The 25014-nt window shown below is 39.3% G+C and overlaps 1 protein-coding gene across 2 annotated transcripts in view; it reads right to left on the bottom strand.

Moving 5' to 3' along the window:
* Positions 1–18793: 18793 nt before the first annotated feature.
* LOC128638482 (pleckstrin homology domain-containing family N member 1) overlaps positions 18794–25014 on the bottom strand; it is a 70109-nt gene continuing 63888 nt past the window's right edge. For both annotated transcript variants that reach the window (XM_053690458.1, XM_053690459.1), the window contains exons 13-16: positions 24866–25003; positions 23541–23759; positions 22234–22282; positions 18794–20279 (exon numbers count right to left, since the gene is read on the bottom strand). In XM_053690458.1, the coding sequence (XP_053546433.1) occupies positions 20056–20279; positions 22234–22282; positions 23541–23759; positions 24866–25003 (630 nt within the window). In that variant the 3' untranslated portion in view covers positions 18794–20055. The remainder of the gene's footprint in view (positions 20280–22233; positions 22283–23540; positions 23760–24865; positions 25004–25014) is intronic.

The raw sequence follows: 25014 nt of genomic DNA, 5'->3' as shown, positions 1-25014 counted from the left end.
GGCGTCGGTTGTGACAATGACCCACTCTGGTCTGCGGAAGCTCATTCCCTGGGATAGATGGTCCAGGGTCAGCCACCAACGGAGTGACTCTCTGGTCTTCTGATCTACTTGAATCACTGGAGACAAGTCTGTATAGTCCCCATTCCACTGTTTGAGCATGCACAGTTGTAATGGTCTTAGATGAATTCGTGCAAAAGGAACTATGTCCATTGCTGCAACCATCAACCCTACCACTTCCATGCACTGAGCTATGGAAGGACGTGGAACAGAGTGAAGAACTTGACAAGCGCTTAGAAGTTTTGACTTTCTGACATCTGTCAGAAAAATCCTCATTTCTAAGGAATCTATTATTGTTCCCAAGAAGGGAACTCTTGTTGACGGATACAGAGAACTCTTTTCTATGTTCACCTTCCATCCGTGAGATCTGAGAAAGGCCAGAACGATGTCTGTATGAGCCTTTGCTTTTGAAAGGGACGACGCTTGTATTAGAATGTCGTCCAAGTACGGTACTACTGCAATGCCCCTCGGTCTTAGAACCGCTAGAAGGGACCCGAGTACCTTTGTGAAAATCCTTGGAGCAGTGGCTAACCCGAATGGGAGGGCCACAAACTGGTAAAGTTTGTCCAGAAAGGCGAACCTTAGGAACTGATGATGTTCTTTGTGGATAGGAATATGTAGGTACGCATCCTTTAGATCCACGGCAGTCATAAATTGACCTTCCTGGATAGTGGGTAGAATCGTTCGAATGGTTTCCATTTTGAACGATGGTACCCTGAGAAATTTGTTTAGGATCTTTAAATCCAGAATTGGTCTGAAGGTTCCCTCTTTTTTGGGAACTACGAACAGATTTGAGTAAAATCCCATTCCTTGTTCCGTCATTGGAACAGGGTGTATCACTCCCATCTTTAACAGGTCTTCTGCACAATGTAAGAACGCCTGTCTCTTTATTTGGTTTAAGGATAAGTGAGACATGTGGAACCTTCCCCTTGGGGGTAGTTCCTTGAATTCCAGAAGATAACCCTGAGAAACTATTTCTAGTGCCCAGGGATCCTGAACATCTCTTGCCCAAGCCTGAGCAAAGAGAGAGAGTCTGCCCCCTACTAGATCCGGTCCCGGATCGGGGGCTACTCCTTCATGCTGTTTTGTTAGCAGCAGCAGGCTTCTTGGCCTGCTTACCCTTGTTCCAGCCTTGCATAGGTTTCCAGGCTGGTTTGGGCTGTGAGGCATTACCCTCTTGCTTAGAGGATGCAGAATTAGAGGCCGGTCCGTTCCTGAAATTGCGAAAAGGAACGAAAATTAGACTTATTCTTGGCCTTGAAAGGCCTATCTTGTGGAAGGGCGTGGCCCTTTCCCCCAGTAATGTCTGAGATAATCTCTTTCAATTCTGGCCCAAAGAGAGTTTTACCTTTGAAAGGGATGTTAAGTAATTTTGTCTTGGATGATACATCCGCTGACCAAGACTTTAGCCAAAGCGCTCTGCACGCCACAATTGCAAACCCTGAATTTTTCGCCGCTAATCTAGCTAATTGCAAAGCGGCATCTAAAATAAAAGAGTTAGCCAACTTAAGTGCGTGAACTCTGTCCATAACCTCCTCATACGGAGTCTCTCTACTGAGCGACTTTTCTAGTTCCTCGACCAGAACCATGCTGCTGTAGTGACAGGAACAATGCACAAAATGGGTTGTAGATGGTAACCCTGCTGTACAAAAATCTTTTTAAGCAAACCTTCCAATTTTTTATCCATAGGATCTTTGAAAGCACAACTATCCTCGATAGGGATAGTAGTTCGCTTGTTTAGAGTAGAAACTGCCCCCTCGACCTTAGGGACTGTCTGCCATAAGTCCTTTCTGGGGTCGACCATAGGAAATAATTTCTTAAATATAGGTGGGGGAACAAAAGGTATGCCGGGCTTCTCCCACTCCTTATTCACTATGTCCGCCACCCGCTTGGGTATAGGAAAAGCGTCGGGGTGCACCGGAACCTCTAGAAACTTGTCCATCTTGCATAATTTCTCTGGAATGACCAAGTTGTCACAATCATCCAGAGTAGATAACACCTCCTTAAAGGGACAGTTTACTCAAAAATTTTCTCCCCTTTAATTTGTTCCCAATGATCCACTTTACCTGCTGGAGTGTATTAAATTGTTTACAAGTAGCTCCTTTACCCTTATATTGGCATTTGAAATTGTTAATTTAGCATGTGGTATCCCCACCTATTCTGAAAGTTTGTGGCCGCGCGTACCAGCTATAGATAAGCTTTGTAAACACAGCCAGCAGAAGAAATTACACTCCCAGTGTGATAAAGCAGAGATAAGGTAATAAAATGTTGATTCTCCATTGTTCTCTCAAAGTATTGGTGATTGTTTTAAGGACAGATATAAGATAAAGAAGCGGGTATATGTGCACAATGTGATACAGTAATGAAATCTGATTATACCTACAAGCTCAACCTATTTTATTAGGCTGTGGCTTCAAAACACAAAATCAGAGCTTTAATATACAGAAATAAACCTTAAAAAGCTAATTTTCATACATTTTTTACTCTGCAGTTGGTAAAAAAAGCAATTGTAAACACATTAAGGGAAAAACTATTTTACAGTATACTGTCCCTTTAAGCAGTGCGCAGAGATGTTCTAATTTAAATTTAAATGTCACAACATCAGGTTCAGCTTGTTGAGAAATTTTTCCTGAATCTGAAATTTCCCCATCTGACAAAACCTCCCTCATGGCCACTTCAGATTGGTGTGAGGGTATGACAGAACAATTATCATCAGCGCCCTCCTGCTCTTCAGTGTTTAAAACAGAGCAATCGCGCTTTCTCTGATATGCAGGCATTTTGGATAAAATATTTGCTATGGAGTTATCCATTACAGCCGTCAATTGTTGCATGGTAATAAGCATTGGCGCGCTAGATGTACTAGGGGCCTCCTGCGTGGACAAAACTGGTGTAGACACAGTAGGGGATGATGTAGTATCATGTCTACTCCCCTCATCTGAGGAATCATCTTGGGCAATTTCATTATCTGTGGCAGTACTGTCCTTACTTTGTTTGGACGCTATGACACAATTATCACACAATTTTGAGTGGGGAGACACATTGGCTTTCACACATATAGAACATAGCTTATCCGAAGGCACAGACATGTTAAACAGGCTTAAACTTGTCAATAAAGCACAAAAAACGTTTTAAAACAAAACCGTTACTGTCTCTTTAAATTTTAAACAGAGCACACTTTATTACTGAATATGTGAAAAAGTATGAAGGAATTGTTCAATTTACCAAAATTTCACCACAGTGTCTTAAAGCCTTAAGAGTATTGCATACAAATTTTCAGAGCTTTAACCCTTAAAATAACGGAGCCGGAGCCGTTTACAAATTTAACCCCTATACAGTCCCAGCTACAGCCTTTGCTGTGACTTTACCAAGCCCAGAGGGGAATACGATACCAAATGACGCCTTCTAGAAACTTTTCCAACAACTTTCTGGTCCTCACACATGCATCTGCATGTCTTGCTCTCAAAAACAACTGCGCAGTAATGGCGCGAAAATGAGGCTCAGCCTACAACTGGGAAGGCCCTCCCTGACTGGAAAAAGGTGTCTAACACAGTGCCTGCCATTAAAAAACGTTCCCCAAGTTTATAAGTGTGAATTATCAGCATAAACATGTATAAAATGTCCAAATAAAGCAATCGATTTAGCCCATAAAAGTGTCTACCAGTTTTATAGCCCATATTAAGCCTGTTATTCTGTTTGAAACTAAGAAAATGGCTTACCGGTCCCCATGAGGGGAAATGACAGCCTTCCAGCATTACACAGTCTTGTTAGAAATATGGCTAGTCATACCTTAAGCAGAAAAGTCTGCTAACTGTTTCCCCCAACTGAAGTTACTTCATCTCAACAGTCCTATGTGGAAACAGCAATCGATTTTAGTTACTGTCTGCTAAAATCATCTTCCTCTCACAAACAGAAATCTTCATCCTTTTCTGTTTCAGAGTAAATAGTACATACCAGCACTATTTTAAAATAACAAACTCTTGAAAGTAGAATAAAAAAACTACAACTAAGCACCACATACTCTTAACCATCTCCGTGAAGATGTTGCCTGTGCAACGGCAAAGATAATGACTGGGGTGGGCGGAGCCTAGGAGGGACTATATGGCCAGCTTTGCTGGGACTCTTTGCCATTTCCTGTTGGGGAAGAGATATTCCCACAAGTAAGGATGACGCCGTGGACCGGACACACCAATGTTGGAGAAATTAACCTTACAAGATACCTGATTAACTCCTTCACTGCCGGGAATAATAGAAGTGTGATGCGCAGATGCAATTAGCAGCATTCTATTTACCAAAAATCAGTGGCAAAGCCATGCATGGCTGATATTTCTGATCCTAGAGAAGCTTTTACAATAATTTGTGTCATGATTGCACACGCGGTATGTAAATAATTTCAGTGAGAAACCCAAAGTTTGTGAAAAAGTTCATGATTTTTTTTTTATATGATCACAATTTGGCAGTGAAATAGTGGCATCAAATATACCAAAATGGGCCTAGATCAATACCTTGGGTTGTCTACTTAAAAAAAAATATAAAGTTTTGACAGGTAAATAAAACAAAAAACAATACTCTATTTCTGTTTAAATGGAGTGATAGCAAAAATGCTAAAACCTCTCTGGTATTTTGGGCAGGTTCTCTGAAAGTCTCGCTAGTGAAGGGGTTAAAACCATCACCTGAGATATGCCCATAATAATGGACCAAGCCTGCAAGTAAAGCATTCCTGCTAATGTTATTTATGTTAGGTATTGAATTGCTATATATGGCTGGGGAGCCTGAATAAGCACAAGCAGCTATACCACATACAAAAGCTCTCTCCCCTCATTGGGAGATTAGTCAGTGCTTTAGTCTTCTCTTTACATTTTTCTAGAAATAAAATGTGTGTTACACATACAACAGGCAAAAGTAGATATTTCAAATAGCAAATACAGGTAAAGGAGATATGTGCAAACAATTTATTAAACTCCACCAGATGGACCATTAGCAACACATTAAAGGCAAGAATGTATTATGGTGTGCGCACTAAACAATTGCTCCTTGTGAGTTATATAGTGCGCCGCTGTTTACTCATGTTTAAGTACCTGCCGCATACAGGGGTCACCTGGCGCCTAAAAAACAAGACACAGACAGGTAATCTGTCATGTAGGTGGGTAATGTTTTTTTTTACTGTGTATTATGTGAGGAAGTTGCAGCCATAGTTTAACAGTTATATCGTGACAACAAATTAACCATTTAGTGTGCACAAAATAACAGCAGTTTAGGGCTATATTTCTTAAAGGGACACTGAACCCAAATTTTTTCTTTCGTGATTCAGATAGAGCATGAAATTTTAAGCAACTTTCTAATTTACTCTTAATATCAAATATTCTTTATTCTCTTGGTATCTTTATTTGAAACGCAAGAATGTAAGTTTAGATGCCGGCCCATTTTTGATGAACAACCTATGTTGTTTTTGCTGATTGGTGGATAAATTCATTCACCAATAAAAAAAGTGCAGTCCAGAGGCCTGAACCAGAAAAAGAAAGCTTAGGTGGCTTCTTTTTCAAATAAAGATAGCAAGAAAACGAAGAAAAATTGATAATAGGAGTAAATTAGAAAGTTACTTAAAATGTCATGCTCTATCTGAATCACGAAAGAAAAAAATTGGGTTCAGTGTCCCTTTAATGATTGTTGTGAGCACATAAAATAGTTAAATTGTGTGAACAATTTAATACACGGTACTAACAAAGTATTACATCGTAAGCATTTTGTAAAAAAGCATGGGAACATTTGCGAACATTTTTTTTTTATGGAACTCTAGAAGAGTTTGTCACAATTGAATAAAGATTCCATAGCTGTTCTTATTTGAGGTGATACACAAGGCATGACCTCTTTCAATAATCAGGGGGTAAAGATGTTGATGCCATTATCACTTATTTCCACAATATTAGTTTTCTTCAAGTTTCCATTAAAGGGATACTGAACCCAATTTTTTTCTTTCGTGATTCAGATAGAGCATGCAATTTTAAGCAACTTTCTAATTTACTCCTATTATACATTTTTCTTCGTCCTCTTGCTTTCTTTATTTGAAAAAACAAAATGTATGCTTACCTGATAAATTTATTTATTTCTTGACACGGTGAGTCCACAGATCATCTAATTACTATTGGGATATTCACCTCCTGGCCAGCAGGAGGCGGCAAAGAGCACCACAGCAAAGCTGTTAAAGGGACATAATACTCATATGCTAAATCACTTGAAACTGATGCAGTATAACTGTAAAAAGCTGATAGGAAAATATCACCTGAGCATCTCTATGTAAAAAAGGAAGATATTTTACCTCACAATTTCCTCAGCTCAGCAGAGTAAGTTCTGTGTAAAAAGTTATACTCAGCTGCAGGTAAAAAAAAAAAAAATGAAGAAATGAACAGCAGCCAATCAGCATCAGCAGTGCTGAGGTCATGAACTCTTTTACTGTGATCTCATGAGATTTCACTTAAGTCTCATGCGATTTCATAGCAAACTTCCTTTAAACTGAATAGGGAAATAAGATGAGAGTGCACGTAAGCTCGCCCCTTCCACTGTCCCAGGACAGACATACTAATATGCTGCTTAGAAATCCTTTACAATGGGATGTGGCTACTGAGAAACTTTTGAGGTAAAATATCTTTCTATTTTACATAGAGATGTTCAGGTGATATTTTCTAGTCAGCTTTTTACAGCTATGCTGCATCACTTTCAAGTGTTTAAACATTTGGGTATTATGGCCCTTTAAATATCACCTCCCTTTCCTCCAACTCCAGTCATTCGACTGAAGTAAAGGAGAGAAAAGAAGCAACAAGGTACAGAGGTGCCTGAGGTTTATAACATAACAAAAAAAATACCCTGTCATCAAAAACAAGGCGGGCTGTGGACTCACTGTGTCAAGAAAGAAATACATTTATCAGGTAAGCATAAATTTAGTTTTCTTTCTAATGACACGGTGAGTCCACAGATCATCTAATTACTATTGGGAATCAATACCCAAGCTAGAGGTCACAGATGACAAGGGAAGGACAAGACAGGGAACCTAAACAGAAGGCACCACTGCTTGAAGAACCTTTCTCCCAAAGGAAGCCTCAGCCGAGGCAAAAGTATCAAACTTATAGAATTTTGAAAAAGTGTGTAGAGAGGACCAAGTTGAAGCCTTGAAAATCTGTTCCACAGAAGCTTCATTTTTGAATGCCCAGGAAGACGAAACAGCCCTCGTAGAATTAGCCGTAACCTTCTCAGGAGGCTGCTGTCCAGCAGTTTCTTAGGCGAAGCGAATTATACTCTTCAGCCACAAAGAAAGAGAAGTAGCCATAGCTATCTGCTCCTTACGTTTCCCAGAGAAAACTACAAACAGAGCAGAAGACTGACGAAAATCCTTAGTCGCCTGTAAATAGAATTTCAGATCACGAACCACGTCTAGGTTGTGCAGAAGACATTCCTTATGGGAAGAAGGAGTAGGACATAAAGAAGGAACAATATCCTGATTAATGTTCCAATCTGAAACTACTTTAGGAAGAAAAACTAATTTAGTACATAAAACAACTTTATCCGAATGAAAAATAAGGTACAGAGACTCATACTGTAAAGCGGAGAGCTCAGTGACTCTACGAGCAGAAGAAATAGCAACAAGAAACAAAACCTTCCAAGATAACAACTTCATATCTAAGGAATGCATAGGCTCAAACGGAGCCTGCTTAAGAACCTTAAGCACAAGATTAAGACTCCAGGTAGAAGTAACAGGTTTGAACACAGGCCTGATTCTGACCAAGGCCTGACAGAACGATTGAACATCTGGAACCTCTGCCAGACATTTATTTAACAAAATAGACAAGGCAGAAATCTAACCCTTCAAGGAACTTGCTGATAAAAACCTTCTCCAAACCTTCTTGGAGAAAAGATAAAATCCTAGGAATCCGAACTCTACTCCAAGAGTAGCCTTTGGATTCACACCAATACAGATATTTTCGCCATATCTTATGGTAAATTTTCCTGGTAACAGGCTTGCGAGCCTGAATCATGGTCTCAATGACCGAATCCGAAAAAACGCGCTTAGATAAAATTAAGCGTTCAATCTCCAAGCAGTCAGCTTTAGAGAAACTAGATTTGTATGAAGGAAGGGCCCTTGAAGTAGAAGGTCCTTCCTTAGAGGAAGCTTCCAAGGGGGGAGAGATGACATCTCCACTAGGTTTGTATACCAAATCCTGCGAGGCCACGCCGGAGCAATGAGAATCACTGATGCTCTCTCTTGCTTGACTCAAGGAAGGAGAGCGAACAGAGGAAATAGGTATGCAAGACTGAAGTTCCAAGGAACTGCCAGAGCATCTATCAGACCCGCCTGAGGGTCCCTGGACCTCGACCCATACCTCGGGAGCTTGGCATTCTGGCGAGATGCCATGAGATCTAGATCCGGCTGTCCCCATTTGAGAATCAAGTTGAAAAACACTTCCGGATGTAATTCCCATTCTCCCGGGTGAAAGGTCTGTCTGCTCAGAAAATCCACTTCCCAATTGTCCACTCCTGGAATGTGGATCGCAGATAGACAACAGTTGTGGGGGTCTCTGCCCACTGAATAATCTTGGACACCTCTTTCATGGCCAAAGAACTCCGAGTTCCACCTTGATGTTTGATGTAAGTTACTGAGTTTATGATGTCCGACTGAAATCTGATAAACCGGACAGAAGCTAACTGAGGCCAGGCCAGAAGATCATTGAAGATTGCTCTTAGCTCTAGAATGTTTATGGGGAGAACAGATTATTCCCGAGTCATGTCCCCTGAGCCCTTAGGAGGCCCCAGACTGCTCCCCAACCTTAATATTGTTAATAGTAGCATCCTTGATATAACGTTAGTGGAGTTTACCTGCTCTCTCACCAGAGCCAATATTATCAGAAATAATTATGACTATAGTGTGGTTCACCCCTTCATAACCAGTTCTCTTACTGGAATTGTGCCAACATTTTAGTTTTAAACATACCCTGATTTTAACACGTTCTAATAAAGATTAATTTTTAATGTGTGTGACTTTTTTTCAGAATCCTATGAAATCCAAGGGTCCTATTTGAGTGCTTATATAGTATCTTTTTTTGTTTAGTTTCTTTAACTAACAATTCTTCAGATTCAGTGTTTCGATACTTAGCACCTATACAGGGAGTGCAGAATTATTAGGCAAGTTGTATTTTTGAGGATTAATTTTATTATTGAACAACAACCATGTTCTCAATGAACCCAAAAAACTCATTAATATCAAAGCTGAATAGTTTTGGAAGTAGTTTTTAGTTTGTTTTTAGTTATAGCTATTTTAGGGGGATATCTGTGTGTGCAGGTGACTATTACTGTGCATAATTATTAGGCAACTTAACAAAAACAAATATATACCCATTTCAATTATTTATTTTTACCAGTGAAACCAATATAACATCTCAACATTCACAAATATACATTTCTGACATTCAAAAACAAAACAAAAACAAATCAGTGACCAATATAGCCACCTTTCTTTGCAAGGACACTCAAAAGCCTGCCATCCATGGATTCTGTCAGTGTTTTGATCTGTTCACCATCAACATTGCATGTAGCAGCAACCACAGCCTCCCAGACACTGTTCAGAGAGGTGTACTGTTTTCCCTCCTTGTAAATCTCACATTTGATGATGGACCACAGGTTCTCAATGGGGTTCAGATCAGGTGAACAAGGAGGCCATGCCATTAGATTTTCTTCTTTTATACCCTTTCTTGCCAGCCACGCTGTGGAGTAGTTGGACGCGTGTGATGGAGCATTGTCCTGCATGAAAATCATGTTTTTCTTGAAGGATGCAGACTTCTTCCTGTACCACTGCTTGAAGAAGGTGTCTTCCAGAAACTGGCAGTAGGACTGGGAGTTGAGCTTGACTCCATCCTCAACCCGAAAAGGCCCCACAAGCTCATCTTTGATGATACCAGCCCAAACCAGTACTCCACCTCCACCTTGCTGGCATCTGAGTCGGACTGGAGCTCTCTGCCCTTTACCAATCCAGCCACGGGCCCATCCATCTGGCCCATCAAGACTCACTCTCATTTCATCAGTCCATAAAATCAGTCTTGAGATATTTCTTGGCCCAGTCTTGACGTTTCAGCTTGTGTGTCTTGTTCAGTGGTGGCCATGTCTCTGAGTATTGCACACCTTGTGCTTTTGGGCACTCCAGTGATGTTGCAGCTCTGAAATATGGCCAAACTGGTGGCAAGTGGCATCTTGGCAGCTGCACGCTTGACTTTTCTCAGTTCATGGGCAGTTATTTTGCGCCTTGGTTTTTCAACACGCTTCTTGCGACCCTGTTGACTATTTTGAATGAAACGCTTGATTGTTCGATGATCACGCTTCAGAAGCTTTGCAATTTTAAGAGTGCTGCATCCATCTGCAAGATATCTCACTATTTTTGACTTTTCTGAGCCTGTCAAGTCCTTCTTTTGACCCATTTTGCCAAAGGAAAGGAAGTTGCCTAATAATTATGCACACCTGATATAGGGTGTTGATGTCATTAGACCACACCCCTTCTCATTACAGAGATGCACATCACCTAATATGCTTAATTGGTAGTAGGCTTTTGAGCCTATACAGCTTGGAGTAAGACAACATGCATAAAGAGGATGATGTGGTCAAAATACTCATTTGCCTAATAATTCTGCACTCCCTGTACTAATAAATACAAGTTACAAGCAAAGGCCAGTTAACCCTATTTGAACAGTTACAGACCCTATTCTATTATACTATTAGTAAGTGGTGCCATCATTTTTAGCTCCCCAACCTACCAGGCTGGCGTCCGTTGTCACTATCACCCAGGTAGGTCTGCGAAAACAGGTTCCCTGGGAGAGATGATCCTGAGACAACCACCAAGGAAGAGAATCTCTTGTCATCTGATCCAAATGAATTTGCGGAGACAGATCCGCATAATCCCAGTTCCACTGCCTGAGCATGCATAATTGCAGAGGTCGGAGATGGAAACGAGCAAAAGGAATAATATCCATGGCAGCTACCATCAGACCTATTACCTCCATACATTGAGCCACTTATGGCTGAGGAGCGGACTGAAGAGACAGACAAGAATTGAAAATCTTGGATTTTCTGACCTCTGTCAGAAATATCTTCATTAGAACTGAATCTATTATGGTTCCCAAGAAGACTACCCTTGTAGATAGAATCAAGGAACTCTTTTCCAGATTCACCTTCCAACCGTGAGAACGCAGGAAGGATAAAAGTATCTCTGTGTGGGAGATTGCCAGTTGAAAGGACTGGGCCTGAACCAGAATGTCGTCCAGATAAGGCGCCACTACAATACCCTGTAACCGGAGCACTGCCAACAGAGATCCCAGAACCTTTGAAAAAAATCTGGGAGCTGTAGCAAGTCCGAAGGGAAGAGCCACAAACAAAAGTGTTTGTGGAGAAAGGCAAATCTCAGAAACTTGTGATTGGATGGGAACATGAAGGTACGGATAGATCCCGAACACAACGTAAGAACGCCTCTTTTTATCTGGTCGACAGATAATCTTGAGAAGAAATCTGCCCCTGGGGGGAAAGGTCTTGAATTCTAGTTTGTATCCTTGGGACACAATGGCTATCGCCCAAGGATCCTGAACATCCCGAACCCAAGCCTGAGGGAAAAAGGAAAGTCTGCCCCCCACAAGATCCGGTCCTGGATCAGGGGCAGACCCTTCATGCTGACTTTGATTCATTATCGGGCTTCTTGGATTGCTTTCTCTTATTCCAAGATTGGTTGGATCTCCAGGCAGGTTTGGACTGTTCCTGTTTTGTAGAGGGAGAAGAAGGTTTACCCTTGAAGTTTCGAAAGGAACGAAAATTACTCTGAAGTCCCTTCTGCTTATTTCTCTTATCCTGAGGAAGGAAATGTCCTTTTTCTCCTGTAATGTCAGAAATAATCTCAGCCAAGGCTGGGCCAAACAAGGTCTTACCCTTGTAAGGAATAGCCAAAAGCCTAGACTTAGACGATACATCTGCTGACCAAGATTTCAAACATAAAGCTCTGCGAGCCAGAATGGCAAAACTAGAAATCTTTACTCCCAATTTGATAACCTGAAGGGAAGCATCAGAAATAAAAGAATTAGCCAATTTAAGAGCCTTGATCCTGTCCTGGATCTCTTCAAGCAAAGTGTCTGTTTGAATGGAATCAGACAGCGCATCAAACCAGTATGCCTCCGCACTACAAACGGTAGCAATACACACCGCAGGTTGCCATTGTAACCCCTGGTGAACATACATTTTCTTAAGAAAACCCTCCAGTTTCTTATCCATAGGATCCTTAAAAGAACAGCTGTCCTCTATGGGAATAGTAGTTCTCTTAGCTAAAGTGGAAATTGCCCCTTCCACCTTGGGGACCGTTTGCCAAGACTCCTTAATAGAGTCATCAATGAGAAACGTCTTCTTAAAAATAGGAGGAGAAAAACCTTTCTCCCTTCCTTAACAATAATTTCTGTAGGTACGGGAAAACATTCCAGCATGGAAGGTACATCATAGTACTTGTTAAGTTTGCTAGATTTTTTAGGGTTGACGATGACAGTAGTGTCAGAGTCGTCCAGAGTAGCCAAAACCTCCTTGATTAGTAAATGGAGGTGCTCTAGCTTAAACCTGAAGGATACAACTTCAGCATCAGAGGAAGGAATTACACTGTCAGAATCTGAGATCTCACCCTCAGATGCTACCGAAGAATCCTCCCCATCAGATCTATGAGAGGGAATATTCGGAATAGCCACGACCGAGTCAGACACCTTACGCACTGATTCTTTAGACTTCCTCTTGCGCTTTCCCTGTAGCATGGGAAAAGCAGACAACGCATCAGAAATTGCAGAAGACATGAGAGAAGCAATGTCTTGCAAGGAGACCCCAGCCGGAGCTTGAGAGGAAGCGCAGGGCACTGAATTAATGGGTACTAAAATTTGGGACACCTGAGGAGAAAAATGCGGCATATTTTGAACATTGTCAGAAGACTCCTGGACAGCACCCGTCTTAGACAATATTGGCTCAAAAAGTCTATCCTTAAAATTTGAAGTTCTCTCAACACATGAGGAACAAAAAGGAATTGGTGGTTCAATATTAGCATTAAAGGACATATGTAATCTACAACAGAGTCTTTGTCCATCTTAACAGAATAAATATAAATAAATAATTAAATTATGAACAAATTTAATAAAGAAAAAACGTTACTATCTCTTTCAATTTTAAAAAGAAACTGCTTTATTTTTGATATAATGCAAAAAGAAACTGCTTTAATTTTTTAACAAAAACGTTACTGCTTTATTTTTTAAGATATGTGAAATAAAAACGTCTTAATAACACCTCAAACAGCCTCTACACCTCAGCTATAGCTTTGCTGAGATGCCTATCCTAGCAGGATAATGAAATAACTGATTCTTAAATTAAAAATGGAGCTGTTTCAGAAATGTCAGGCTAGCAAATAACCGTTTGATTTGAAAAACGTTAAGATGCAGATATCTCTCCTCCATATACAGGAAGTGAGAGAAAAATAAGTGTGCAACAGATACATTTATACCTCACACAAGCCCTAATAAAACCACCAAAATGAGCCAAGTTCTTCCAGCACCTATTTTTACCACTTCCTTACTCTAACATAGGCAAAGAGAATGACTGGGGTTGGAGGGAAGGGATGTGATGTTTAAAAGCTTTGCTGTGGTGCTCTATGCCGCCTCCTGCTGGCCAGGAGGTGAATATCCCAATAGTAATTAGATGATCTGTGGACTCACCGTGTCATTAGAAAGAAAGAAGACATCTAAGCGAAGGGAAAAAATTAATAAATGATAGATTCCTCTTGTAAAAATAAAAACAATACCTTTATTGTTCATTGTTTAAAAACACATATGGAAGCTTCAAAAATTACACATAGCAGGCGCAGCACCAGGGCTTACGCGTTTCGGCTAGTTAGCCGTAGTCATAGCCTATTAGTGCTGTGCCTTGCAAGTAATTTAAAACACATGCAAAATTCTAATTGGCTGTGCAAGTAATTTTTTTTTTACAAGAGGAATCTATCATTTCTTCATTCTTTGAATCTGTATCCAGCTGACCGGATTCCTCATACAGAGCTCCGTGTATTCCCTGTGTGTTACGCCTAACCCCTCCCCCTGACGTTGACGCTGTCCCGGGCATGCGAGTATACCGCACATGGAGGATTCCCACAGCTGAGACGCTGTTTCCCCAGCTGAGACGCTGACACAAGTGAGAGACAGGCATACAGGTCGTGGACTTTGGCTAGTGGAACCTCTTTACACTGCAGCACACAGCCACAGCGGACCGACAATCGCAAGCCAGGAGCGGGGCAAGCACTAAGAAAAACCCTTTACTTTATTGGGGAGTGAGGGGTAGCATTCTAACAGGGCACATAAGTGTGTGTATTTACTAAATAGTGAACCTATGTACTATTTGTCCCTCAATTCCTAGTTTCATAAATGATCTAAGCGAAGGAGCCAGACAATTTTGGTTCAGTTCCTGGACAGCACTTGTTTATTGGTGGGTAAATTTATCCACCAATCAGCAAGAACAACCCAGGTTGTTCACCAAAAATGGGCCGGCATCTAAACTTACATTTTTTCAAATAAAGATACCAAGAGAATGAAGAAAATTTGATAATAGGAGTGAATTAGAAAGGTGCTTAAAATTGCATGCTCTATCTGAATCACGAAAGAAAAAATTTGAGTTCAGTGTCCCTTTAACCCCTTAACGACCAAGGACGTGCAGGGTACGTCCTCAAAAAAAAGGCAGTTAATGCCTGAGGACGTACCCTGCACGTCCTCGGTGTGGAAAGCAGCTGGAAGCGATCCTGCTCGCTTCCAGCTGCTTTCCGGTTATTGCAGTGATGCCTCGATATGGAGGCATCCTGCAATAACCCTGCATGGCCATCCGATGCAGAGAGAGCCACTCTGTGGCCCTCTCTGCACCGGACATCGATGGCCGGTATCGTTGGTGGGTGGGAGCTGACTTGGGAGGCGGGTGGGCGGCCATCGATGGGCCGTGTAAGGTGGAGGGGGGCGGGATCGGGGGCGTAGCTGACGGGGGGCGCGCACGGGCGCGCGCGCGTGCACATAGGGCGGCGGGCGGGCGCGTGCACGGGGCGGGAGCGGGTGGGAACCGCTATACTACAGAAAATAAATGTAAGTATGTGGGGGAAAAGGGCAAAATTAAAAAAAAATAAACACCAGTCAAAGGGATCTTGGAGGGGTGGGGGGTTGGTATTGGGTGGGGGGGGGGAGCTACACTACAGAAAAAGGGATTTTTTCTTAAAAAAAGCACATTTTTTTCTAAACTGGGTACTGGCAGACAGCTGCCAGTACCCAAGATGGCGCCCATTAAGGCAGAGGGGGAGGGTTAGAGAGCTGTTTGGTGGGGGATCTGTGAGGTTGGGGGCTAAGGGGGGATCCTACACAGCAGCATATGTAAATATGCTTAAAAAAAAACTCAAAAAAGCCCAAATATACCTTTTATTTTAGTACTGGCAGAGTTTCTGCCAGTACTTAAGATGGCGGGGACAATTGTGGGGTGGGGGAGGGAAGAGAGCTATTTGGGAGGCATCAGGGGGTCTGATGTTTCAGGTGGGAGGCTGAGCTCTACACTAAAGCTAAAATTAACCCTGCAAGTTCCCTACAAGCTACATAATTAACCCCTTCACTGCTAGCCATAATACACACTTGATGCGCAGCAGCATTTAGCGGCCTTCTAATTACCAAAAAGCATCGCCAAAGCCATATATGTCTGCTATTTCTGAACAAAGGGGATCCCAGAGAAGCATTTACAACCATTTGTGCCATAATTGCACAAGCTGTTTGTAAATAATTTCAGTGAGAAACCTAAAGTTTGTAAAAAAGTTTGTGAAAAAGGGAACGTTTTTTTTAAATTGATCGCATTTGGCGGTGAAATGGTGGCATGAAATATACCAAAATGGGCCTAGATCAATACTTTGGGTTGTCTACTACACTACACTAAAGCTAAATTTAACCCTACAAGCTCCCTACAAGCTCCCTAATTAACCCCTGCACTGCTGGGCATAATACACGTGTGGTGCGCAGCGGCATTTAGCGGCCTTCTAATTACCAAAAAGCAATGCCAAAGCCATATATGTCTGCTATTTCTGAACAAAGGGGATCCCAGAGAAGCATTTACAACCATGTGTGCCATAATTGCATAAGCTGTTTGTAAATGATTTCAGTGAGAAACCTAAAATTGTGAAAAAGTTAACGTTTTTTTTTATTTGATTGCATTTGGCGGTGAAATGGTGGCATGAAATATACCAAAATGGGCCTAGATCAATAGTTGGGGTTGTCTACTACACTACACTAAAGCTAAAATTACCCCAAAATGCTCCCTACATGCTCCCTAATTAACCCCTTCACTGCTGGGCATAATACACGTGTGGTGCGCAGTGGCATTTAGCGGCCTTCTAATTACCAAAAAGCAACGCCAAAGCCATATATGTCTGCTATTTCTGAACAAAGGGGATCGCAGAGAAGAATTTACAACCATTTATGCCATAATTGCACAAGCGGTTTGTAAATAATTTCAGTGAGAAACCAAAAGTTTGTGAAAAAATTTGTGAAAAAGTGAACGATTTTTTGTATTTGATCGCATTTGGCGGTAAAATGGTGGCATGAAATATACCAAAATGGGCCTAGATCAATACTTTGGGTTGTCTACTAAAAAAAAATATATACATGTCAATGGATATTCAGAGATTCCTGAAAGATATCAGTGTTCTAATGTAACTAGCGCTAATTTTGAAAAAAAATGGTTTTTAAATAGCAAAGTGCTATTTGTATTTATGGCCCTATAACTTACAAAAAAAGCAAAGAACATGTAAACATTGGGTATTTCTAAACTCAGGACAAAATTTAGAAACTATTTAGCATGGGTGTTTTTTGGTGGTTGTAGATGTATAACAGATTTTGGGGGTCAAAGTTAGAAAAAGTGTGTTTTTTTCGATTTTTTCCTCATATTTTATAAATTTTTTTATAGTAAATTATAAGATATGATGAAAATAATGGTATCTTTAGAAAGTCCATTTAATGGCGAGAAAAACGATATATAATATGTGTGGGTACAGTAAATGAGTAAGAGGAAAATTACAGCTAAACATAAACACTGCAAAAATGTAAAAATAGCCTTGGTCCCAAACGGACAGAAAATGGAAAAGTGCTGTGGTCATTAAGGGGTTAATTAGTGTCATCACTGTTTGAGGGCTATGAAAGAATAGTACTCAAAGATCTTGAAACCTTCAAACTATATTAACAAATTATTTGCAGTAATTTACAGATTATTGAACTTTTTTTTTTTATAAGCCAAAATGGCGGGATCATAATAATCCTAAATTTAAGGGACAGTAAACATCTTGCGATTTTTGTACAATATGTTGTTATGCATAATGAAACAATTTAGCAATGTATTCTCAATATTTATTTTGCACCCTTTTCATGTTATTTAGCAATTTCTAACTCTCAGACCTTGAAATGCACCATGCTGACTTCTCAAGGCTACAACCCTGCTACATATCTGTCCCTAATAAGTAGGAATGTGCATCTGGATCCTTTGTTAGATGCCGAATGTGAAAGAAGGTCACCGCTCATGGCATTCGGTTCTTTTCAGAGACTGATTTCTTATTGTGAAAATTCAACACACTAGGCTCTGTGCAAATCCAGATCTTAGTGTATTACACTTTCTGAAGATAAATCTGCCTCCAAAAACAGCTGAATACTGCGAACGCCCGCCTTTTTCTCATTCGGATCCTAACAAATTATACGAATGCACATTCCTACTAATTGGCTTTAACTGATAATAATTGCAAAACAGTTCACTTTTTACTAACTTTATGACAGATTTGTTGTCTGCAGACTAAAGCCCAGATTGCCTCCTCCAAATAAGGCAAATGGTGAGTGAAGTTTGGCTATTGAAAAAATAATTGCAGTAAAAAGGTTGTTAATTTAAAAAAAACAAAAAAAAACAATAAGACTTGAGTGATATGTCATTCTATAGAAACAGAACAGAAATGTCTTGTAATTACAAGGTGTTTACTGTCCCTTTAAGCTCTATAATTTTAATAGCATAATTTAGGTTTTACCAATCAAGAGCAGTTCCTGGACAAACCACTTGAACAGCTTTTTTTAAATGATGAATAATACAGATTGCAATGATTTCTAAAGGGACAGTCTAGTCCAAAACAAACTGTCATGATACAGATAGGGCATGTAATTTTAAACAACTTTCCAATTTACTGTTATCACCAATTTTTGTGTTGTTCTCTTGGTATTCTTAGTTGAAAGCTAAATTTAGGAGGGTCATATGCTAATTTCTTAGACCTTGAAGGCTGCCTCTTATCTGAATGCATTTTAACAGTTTTTCACCACTAGAGGGTGTTACTTCATGTGTGTCATATAGATAACATTGTGCTCATGAACGTGGAGTTACCTAGGAGTTAGCACTGATTAGCTAAAGTGTAAGTCTGTCAAAAGAATTGAAATAAGGGGGCAGTTTGCAGAGGCTTAGGTACAAGGTAATAACAAAAGTGTATTAATATTACCGTGTTGGTTAGGCAAAACTAGGGAATGGGTAATAAAGGTATTATCTATCTTTTAAAACAATAAGAATTCTGGTGTACGCTGTCCCTTTAAGTATAAACTACTGCTTAGTGTTTTGTTATTTGCTGCAACAAAGTGCTTTTAAACTAAACCAATAAACAGACTGACAAAAGTGGTGAACTAAGATTTTATTATTCAAGGCAAATGCTCCTTTTTCTGCAAAAGATTACGCCAGTTGACAATATTCATTCCCTCTAAACAAAATAAGTTCCAAAATAGTAATTGCATAGAAATTATGTACAGTCCTTAAACAGTGCAAAACTGGTCACAATAAATACTACTGAACATTAAATAGGCTGACAAAATAATTGACCCTTATAACCAGTATCAAAAACAAAAGGTCTGTATGTCTCAGATAATAAAACAAATAAAATTAAATATATATTACAATAAAATAAATGTTGCAATGTAAACAGTTCACCATGTTGTCCTTGGGACTTATAAACACAATAGGTAAAGGGGAATAATTCACTCTCCCCCAAAAAACCTGTCCAGACAACATCAGTTCACAATGCTGATCTGCTGCTTTTGCACTGAGATTGCTGCTCAAGGGTTAAGGCTATTTATTAAACCCTGTGACTGTCTAACTTATTTAAAAAAAAAAAAAAAACACAGCACCAGATATGTGCACCTGTCAGTGCTTGTTGTGGGCAGGATTATATAAATATATATTGGCAAAACTGTGCACGTATTGTTAGGACTGTTCGTCCGTTGGCAGGGAAGTGTTTGTATTTTGGGAGTGAAATTCTAAAACAGCAGGGAGGACCGCTGCATCTCAGAATGAAGGAGTTCTATGGGACAGTGTATATTTTGTCAGATTTGTAGTGACTGAAAGGGAGTGTTAGGGAGTGAAAGCTTGTGCGTTTCCATAAATAAGGAAATACTATATAAAAAAAACAAAAACAATCACAGTGGTGAATATTGTGTAATAACTACCGTGGGTCATAATGTGGAAAGGGTTAAAGGAAGTCCGTTGCAGCAGAATGATAGGTAACATTTGGGTCTGTGGCTTCACAGTACAAATAAGGCGATGGTCAGCCACAGAAATATGTGCACGTTGCAGCATGGGTACATAATACTAATATAGTATAATATCTATCTGGGAACAAGCAGAACATAGGAGATAATTCATTACAGTGACAATTTACTGTGTGAAGACTGCTAATTAAATGGCAATGAACCACACGTTGTCACCTCACTATTCAGTGACTGCAGAAAGTCTCTTGGAACTTTCCAACCAGCTCAGCTTTTGCTGGTGGTGCACAGACAAGGATTAAGCAGCAATAACGGCATCAACGGTATATGTTTAGGATAAACTGTTCTGCTTTACAGCCCAGTCTTCTGGGAATTGGACAGTTTCTGTCATAGGACACTCCTACAACCATCTGCTTGGCACAGCTTTGTTCGGAGGAACCCCTTGGTGATAATAACCTTTATAAGGTGGGGGTGAGAAATGATTACGGTCTCTCTCCTTGGCTTCATAATCCCAAATATTGTCATAACTTAAATCGCTCTGGAAGCTCTGTAACTCTGCATAATCGTGGTCCATAGACTCTGGGAACAAATTTCCAGAAGAAGGAAGGTCAAATATATCTTCTACTGCAAGAAAGAAATACAGGGCATGTGTTAGAACAAAAGAACCGAAGAGAACAGTGGCTCAGCAACTATATACTACTTTTTACATTACTGTAACATTATAATTAAAAGGATAGTCTAGTCAAATTTAAACTTTCAAAATTCAGATAGAGCAGGCAATTTTAAGCAACTTCCCAATTTACTCCTATTATCAATTGTTCTTCGTTCTCTTAGTATCTTTATTTGAAAAAGCAAAAATGTAGCCACTAATCAGCAAGCGCTACCCAGGGTACTGATCCAAAAATGGGGTTGCCTCCTAAACTTACATTCCTGCTTTCAAATAAAGATACTAAGAGAATGAAGAAAATTGATAATTGGAGTAAATCAGAAAGTTGCTTAAAATTGCATGAAAGTTTAATTTTGACTAGACTATTCCTTAAAATCTTGATAAACTTTTTAAAATCAAAAGGTTCAGTTCTGCTAATGCACAGAAGGTTTAAATTTTCTGTTTAAACTATATATATATATATATATATATATATATCAGATCCAATACTGTATATAAAAAATATGTTATACACTAGTAACTTGCATATTTGTCACATATATCTATAGCTCTCAGTTTGAGCGACAGTAAAGTGTGTCAAACTTTTTTCAAATACAACTTCAATAAGACACAGTGAAAATGCATAATTAATCGTTGCAAAAAAAAATAGCTTCACACATAGATACAGAGAAAGAGGTTGCTTTACAAAGTTTACTTAAAGAGACATGAAACCCATAATTGTTTCTTTATGGTTTAAATAGAGAATACAATTTTAAATAACTTTCTAATTTACTTCTATTATCTAAGTTGCTTAGTTCTCTTGGTATCCTTTGTTGAAAAGCATACATAAGTAGGCTCATGAGGTGGGAGCTAGATGCTGATTGGTGGCTGCACATTTATGCCTATTGCCATTGGCTTACCAATGTGTTCAGCTAGCTCTCAGTAGTGCATTGCTGTTCCTTCAACAAAGGATACCAAGAGAATGAAGCAAATTTGACAATAGGAGTAAATTGGAACGTTAGAAAGGCATGCTCTATCTAAATCATGAAAGAAAAAATGTGGGTTTTATGTCACTTTAAAGGAACAGCTTTACAGTCCCAGCATACCATTGTGTAGCAGTCTGAAATAAATATTACAAATGCTAAAATGTGCAATACATGTATGTGCCCAAAGCTCATCTTCCATTGCTGATGATTGCTGGGTACACAATGTCAATCAAGCTAGTGCTTCAATAATGTTTGCTGGACTGAAAATACACAGCTCGAGGAATAGTGTGTTTACAAACAGGGCTACCAACGATCTCCCTTATTTGCCCAAACGTTTTTATGGTCTACCAGGCTCATTTGTTTGTGGCCTCAAATATACCAAATGGGCCTAGATCAATACCTTGGGTTGTCTACTTTTTCATAGGTAAATTTAAAAAAAAATAAAAGGCTCTATTTTTATTTAAAAAATGACAGCAAAAATGCTAAAAATTCTCCAGTACTTTTGGCAAGTTTTTCTCTAAAATTCTCGGTAAAGAAAGGGTTAATATATTTAATCCCACTGTGCCTTAAATGAGGAATAGAATTCACATAATTGCATAAAGTTGTTAAATGTATTAAGCTAGACTGTGTGAATGAAAAGGATTTGAATGAAGAATTTGGTTGTACCAAACTGTATCACAATTTGTAAAACAATTTATTTCAGTAGCTACAGTATAATTTGTCAATTTCCTAAGTGAAATTTGTCAAATTTTTAGTCCACCTAATGTCCTACAAAAAAAGTTGGTAACCTTATTTGCAAAATCAACTCTATTACAAATTACATTCCGACACAGCATCAATCTGACATGTTTCCCGCTAGAAAAAAAAGCTAAAGAAGTCTTTTTAAACACTTGGCCTAGAAAAGTGCCTTGCAATAATATACTACATCATGTCAGATTTACCTTACCTTCATTACTGTGATGAGTTGAAGCTATTTCTTCCTTCAAAGCAGATACCTAGAAATGCATTAAAAAGGATGATTTGTACTTCGTAATAACACAATACTGACATTCAGGCATTACAACTACTTTTCCCAATTATGTAACCTCAAATTGTACTATTTCTTTTCAATGGATGACTATGGCGTAGACTCTATTGCAGGTGTAAACTTCACAGCCAGGTAGTAACAATATTTCTAAAGTAAATTAGAATAGAGTGCCCAACGTTTTTAACTGGTACCATTATCTACTTGTCAAAACCATTAGTTCTGTTTTCCTTTGTTATAGATTGTAAAGTTAGTACTAGTACAGTAATAGTGATCAATTATAGCAAATATGCCATTGTTAACGTCATGAATAGAATCTTTTTTTCTTCTAAAAATTTGGATTTTAAAGTGATGGTAAATCTGAGTGTTTAAAAAAACGCTAGGATTTACCATGACTAAAATAAGCAAGACATTCAGTGATCAGTTTGTAAACAAAGGGTACTAAACTTACCCTTTCTGTGCTTCTGCTTCCCCGCTAAAGTCAGTGGCTCCGGCCGCCCACGGCACAACAATATTTTCTCAATGAGATGACTTTCCACCTCTAAACCAATAGCTATGCTAGCATACAGAACACTGTTATATGACTAGCATGGCTTTTGGTTTAGAGGTGGAAATGTAACCTCATTGAAAAAAAGAGCCCTGTGCCGTGGGCGGCCGGAGCCGTCGAGTTTAGCGAAGAGGCAGCGGCACAGAAAGGTTAAGCTTAGCACCTTTTTTTACAAACTGATCACTGAAAGTCCTGTTTATTTTTAGTGATGGCAAATTTTTTAATGCTCCAATTTACCATTACTTTAAGTTAAGAGTACCAGTATGGCAATAAGGACTTTTGCTGTGATTGGCTGAACTAACACACATACATTTTCTTTTTTTTTTTTTTTTATCTATTTGGAATAAAACACTTCTATTAAACTTTAGCTTTTTGGTAAGATCATTAAAAAAAATGCCAAGATAGGCAACATGGGCACACAGCATAGAATGTTGTGTCCAGCACCTCACTGATGCGCATGGTGCCAATTTAAAAGGACAGTCTTCTTGATTTTATTTTGCAAGTATGTAAAAAGCATATATATCTTTTAAACAACAACAATTTTCAAGTAGACTGTCCCTTTACTATTTGCCAAGTAAAGAGTTGTTTAATGCACTTTACATTACACAATCTTGCAAAAGTATCATATTGACTTCCATGTCCATTTAATGAATGTGGGGGGAGGGGGATCTTGGAGACTTACACTTTTAAAAAAGGATGTCTGGGTGGAGGGTGGGATCCTGGTGTCCGGCTCGCTATTCCTATGCACCAGTGGCTTCACAATCTGCTGGTTACTGCTGACAGGGTGAGAATATATCTTGTGCAATGCTGGATGTGCACTGTGGTTCATTTGGAAAGAACCATTGGTCCTCAAGTGAGGTGAAGATGTCTCTATACGTCTGTTGCTAAGATTCTTCAAAATCTAAAAAAGAAGCAGAGTGATTGGCATATTGGATGAACTCCTCAGTTCTAACTGATAAAACAACAAACAAACCAAATGGTACCAAAAAAATGGAAGCAAATAAAATACATGAATCCAGATTCCTAATAGCTATCAATTTACTAACATGGATGTGTGAATATTCCAGCACATTATTTAAATATAATAAACACTGGAAATATTTGTGCTTTTTAAACACTAAAATGTTTGCTGAACATTCTGTACATTTTTGGTGGAGGTGGGGGTCCCATGACCCTAAAAGTCAGCAGATTCTTATAAAATAGCAACCAATCGCTGAAGAACAAAAAAGCCATCCCTTATCTCCCCCTTAAAATCATAGCGGTATGGCACCCTATTTTGAAAATAGAGGAACAATTTATTTTCTATGAGGGCTTAGTGTGCTTGTCATTGGTGATGGCTATAAAAATAGCAATCACTTACCTAATGTATTTACTATGTGATGGTCGTTTCTGCAAACAATAACAGCATACAACACACAAAAACAGCTCTCATATAAATGAAGAAAGTATTCTCTTACAAACGAAGGGCGCAAGCAGTCATCTGTCTATTTAGTTTCATTAAGGGTGCTTTTGGCTCTAAAAGAGACCCACCAACTTCACCTAAACAATGACATGATGTAATTGATTCCTCTTTTTAAATAACGAGAAGCTCCTGTTTCAAATGAGTATCTAAAAGCTGGGAGGGCTATTATGTAGGCACTATGGCGACAGTGATTTCCTGGCAAAAAAACCCTCCATATATAAGAATCTGAAACCCCTACACCTCCACCTCTCGACAAACTTTGAAATATGTCAGAAAAAAAATCTACTATTCATTTGAAGCTCAGACAAAGTGCTATTGTATTGTCTTGTTATTGTGCATTTGTTGATTATGCAAATTAACTGTATTTACTGGTTCTTTAAGGTTGTACATATGCATCTCCATTATATATGTCAAATGACCTTCAAAATGTTTAAAAAAAAATCCAGAGAGGCCCCTAGTGAAAAGTTTGCAAGCTGCCCTAATTTAAACAAAAATTGTTGATGTTTGTAGGAAACCAAAAACCACTGAAAATAACCAACTCTTACCTCTTCCACAAAGTTATTTGCATGTGGGTCAGTTGGGGAGTAGGGCTCATCATAGAGGGGAGATTTGGACAGTCCGCGACTAGCTGAATCAGTGGGGGAGGTAGATTGCTGGCTGTCTGTAAGACTCCACCTATTAGGCTAAATACAAA

Source organism: Bombina bombina, chromosome 8 (genome assembly GCF_027579735.1).
Source record: "Bombina bombina isolate aBomBom1 chromosome 8, aBomBom1.pri, whole genome shotgun sequence".
Taxonomy (NCBI): Eukaryota; Metazoa; Chordata; class Amphibia; order Anura; family Bombinatoridae; genus Bombina; species Bombina bombina.
The sequence above is the reverse complement of the archived record's forward strand: the minus strand, read 5'-3'. Positions and strand labels throughout refer to the sequence as shown.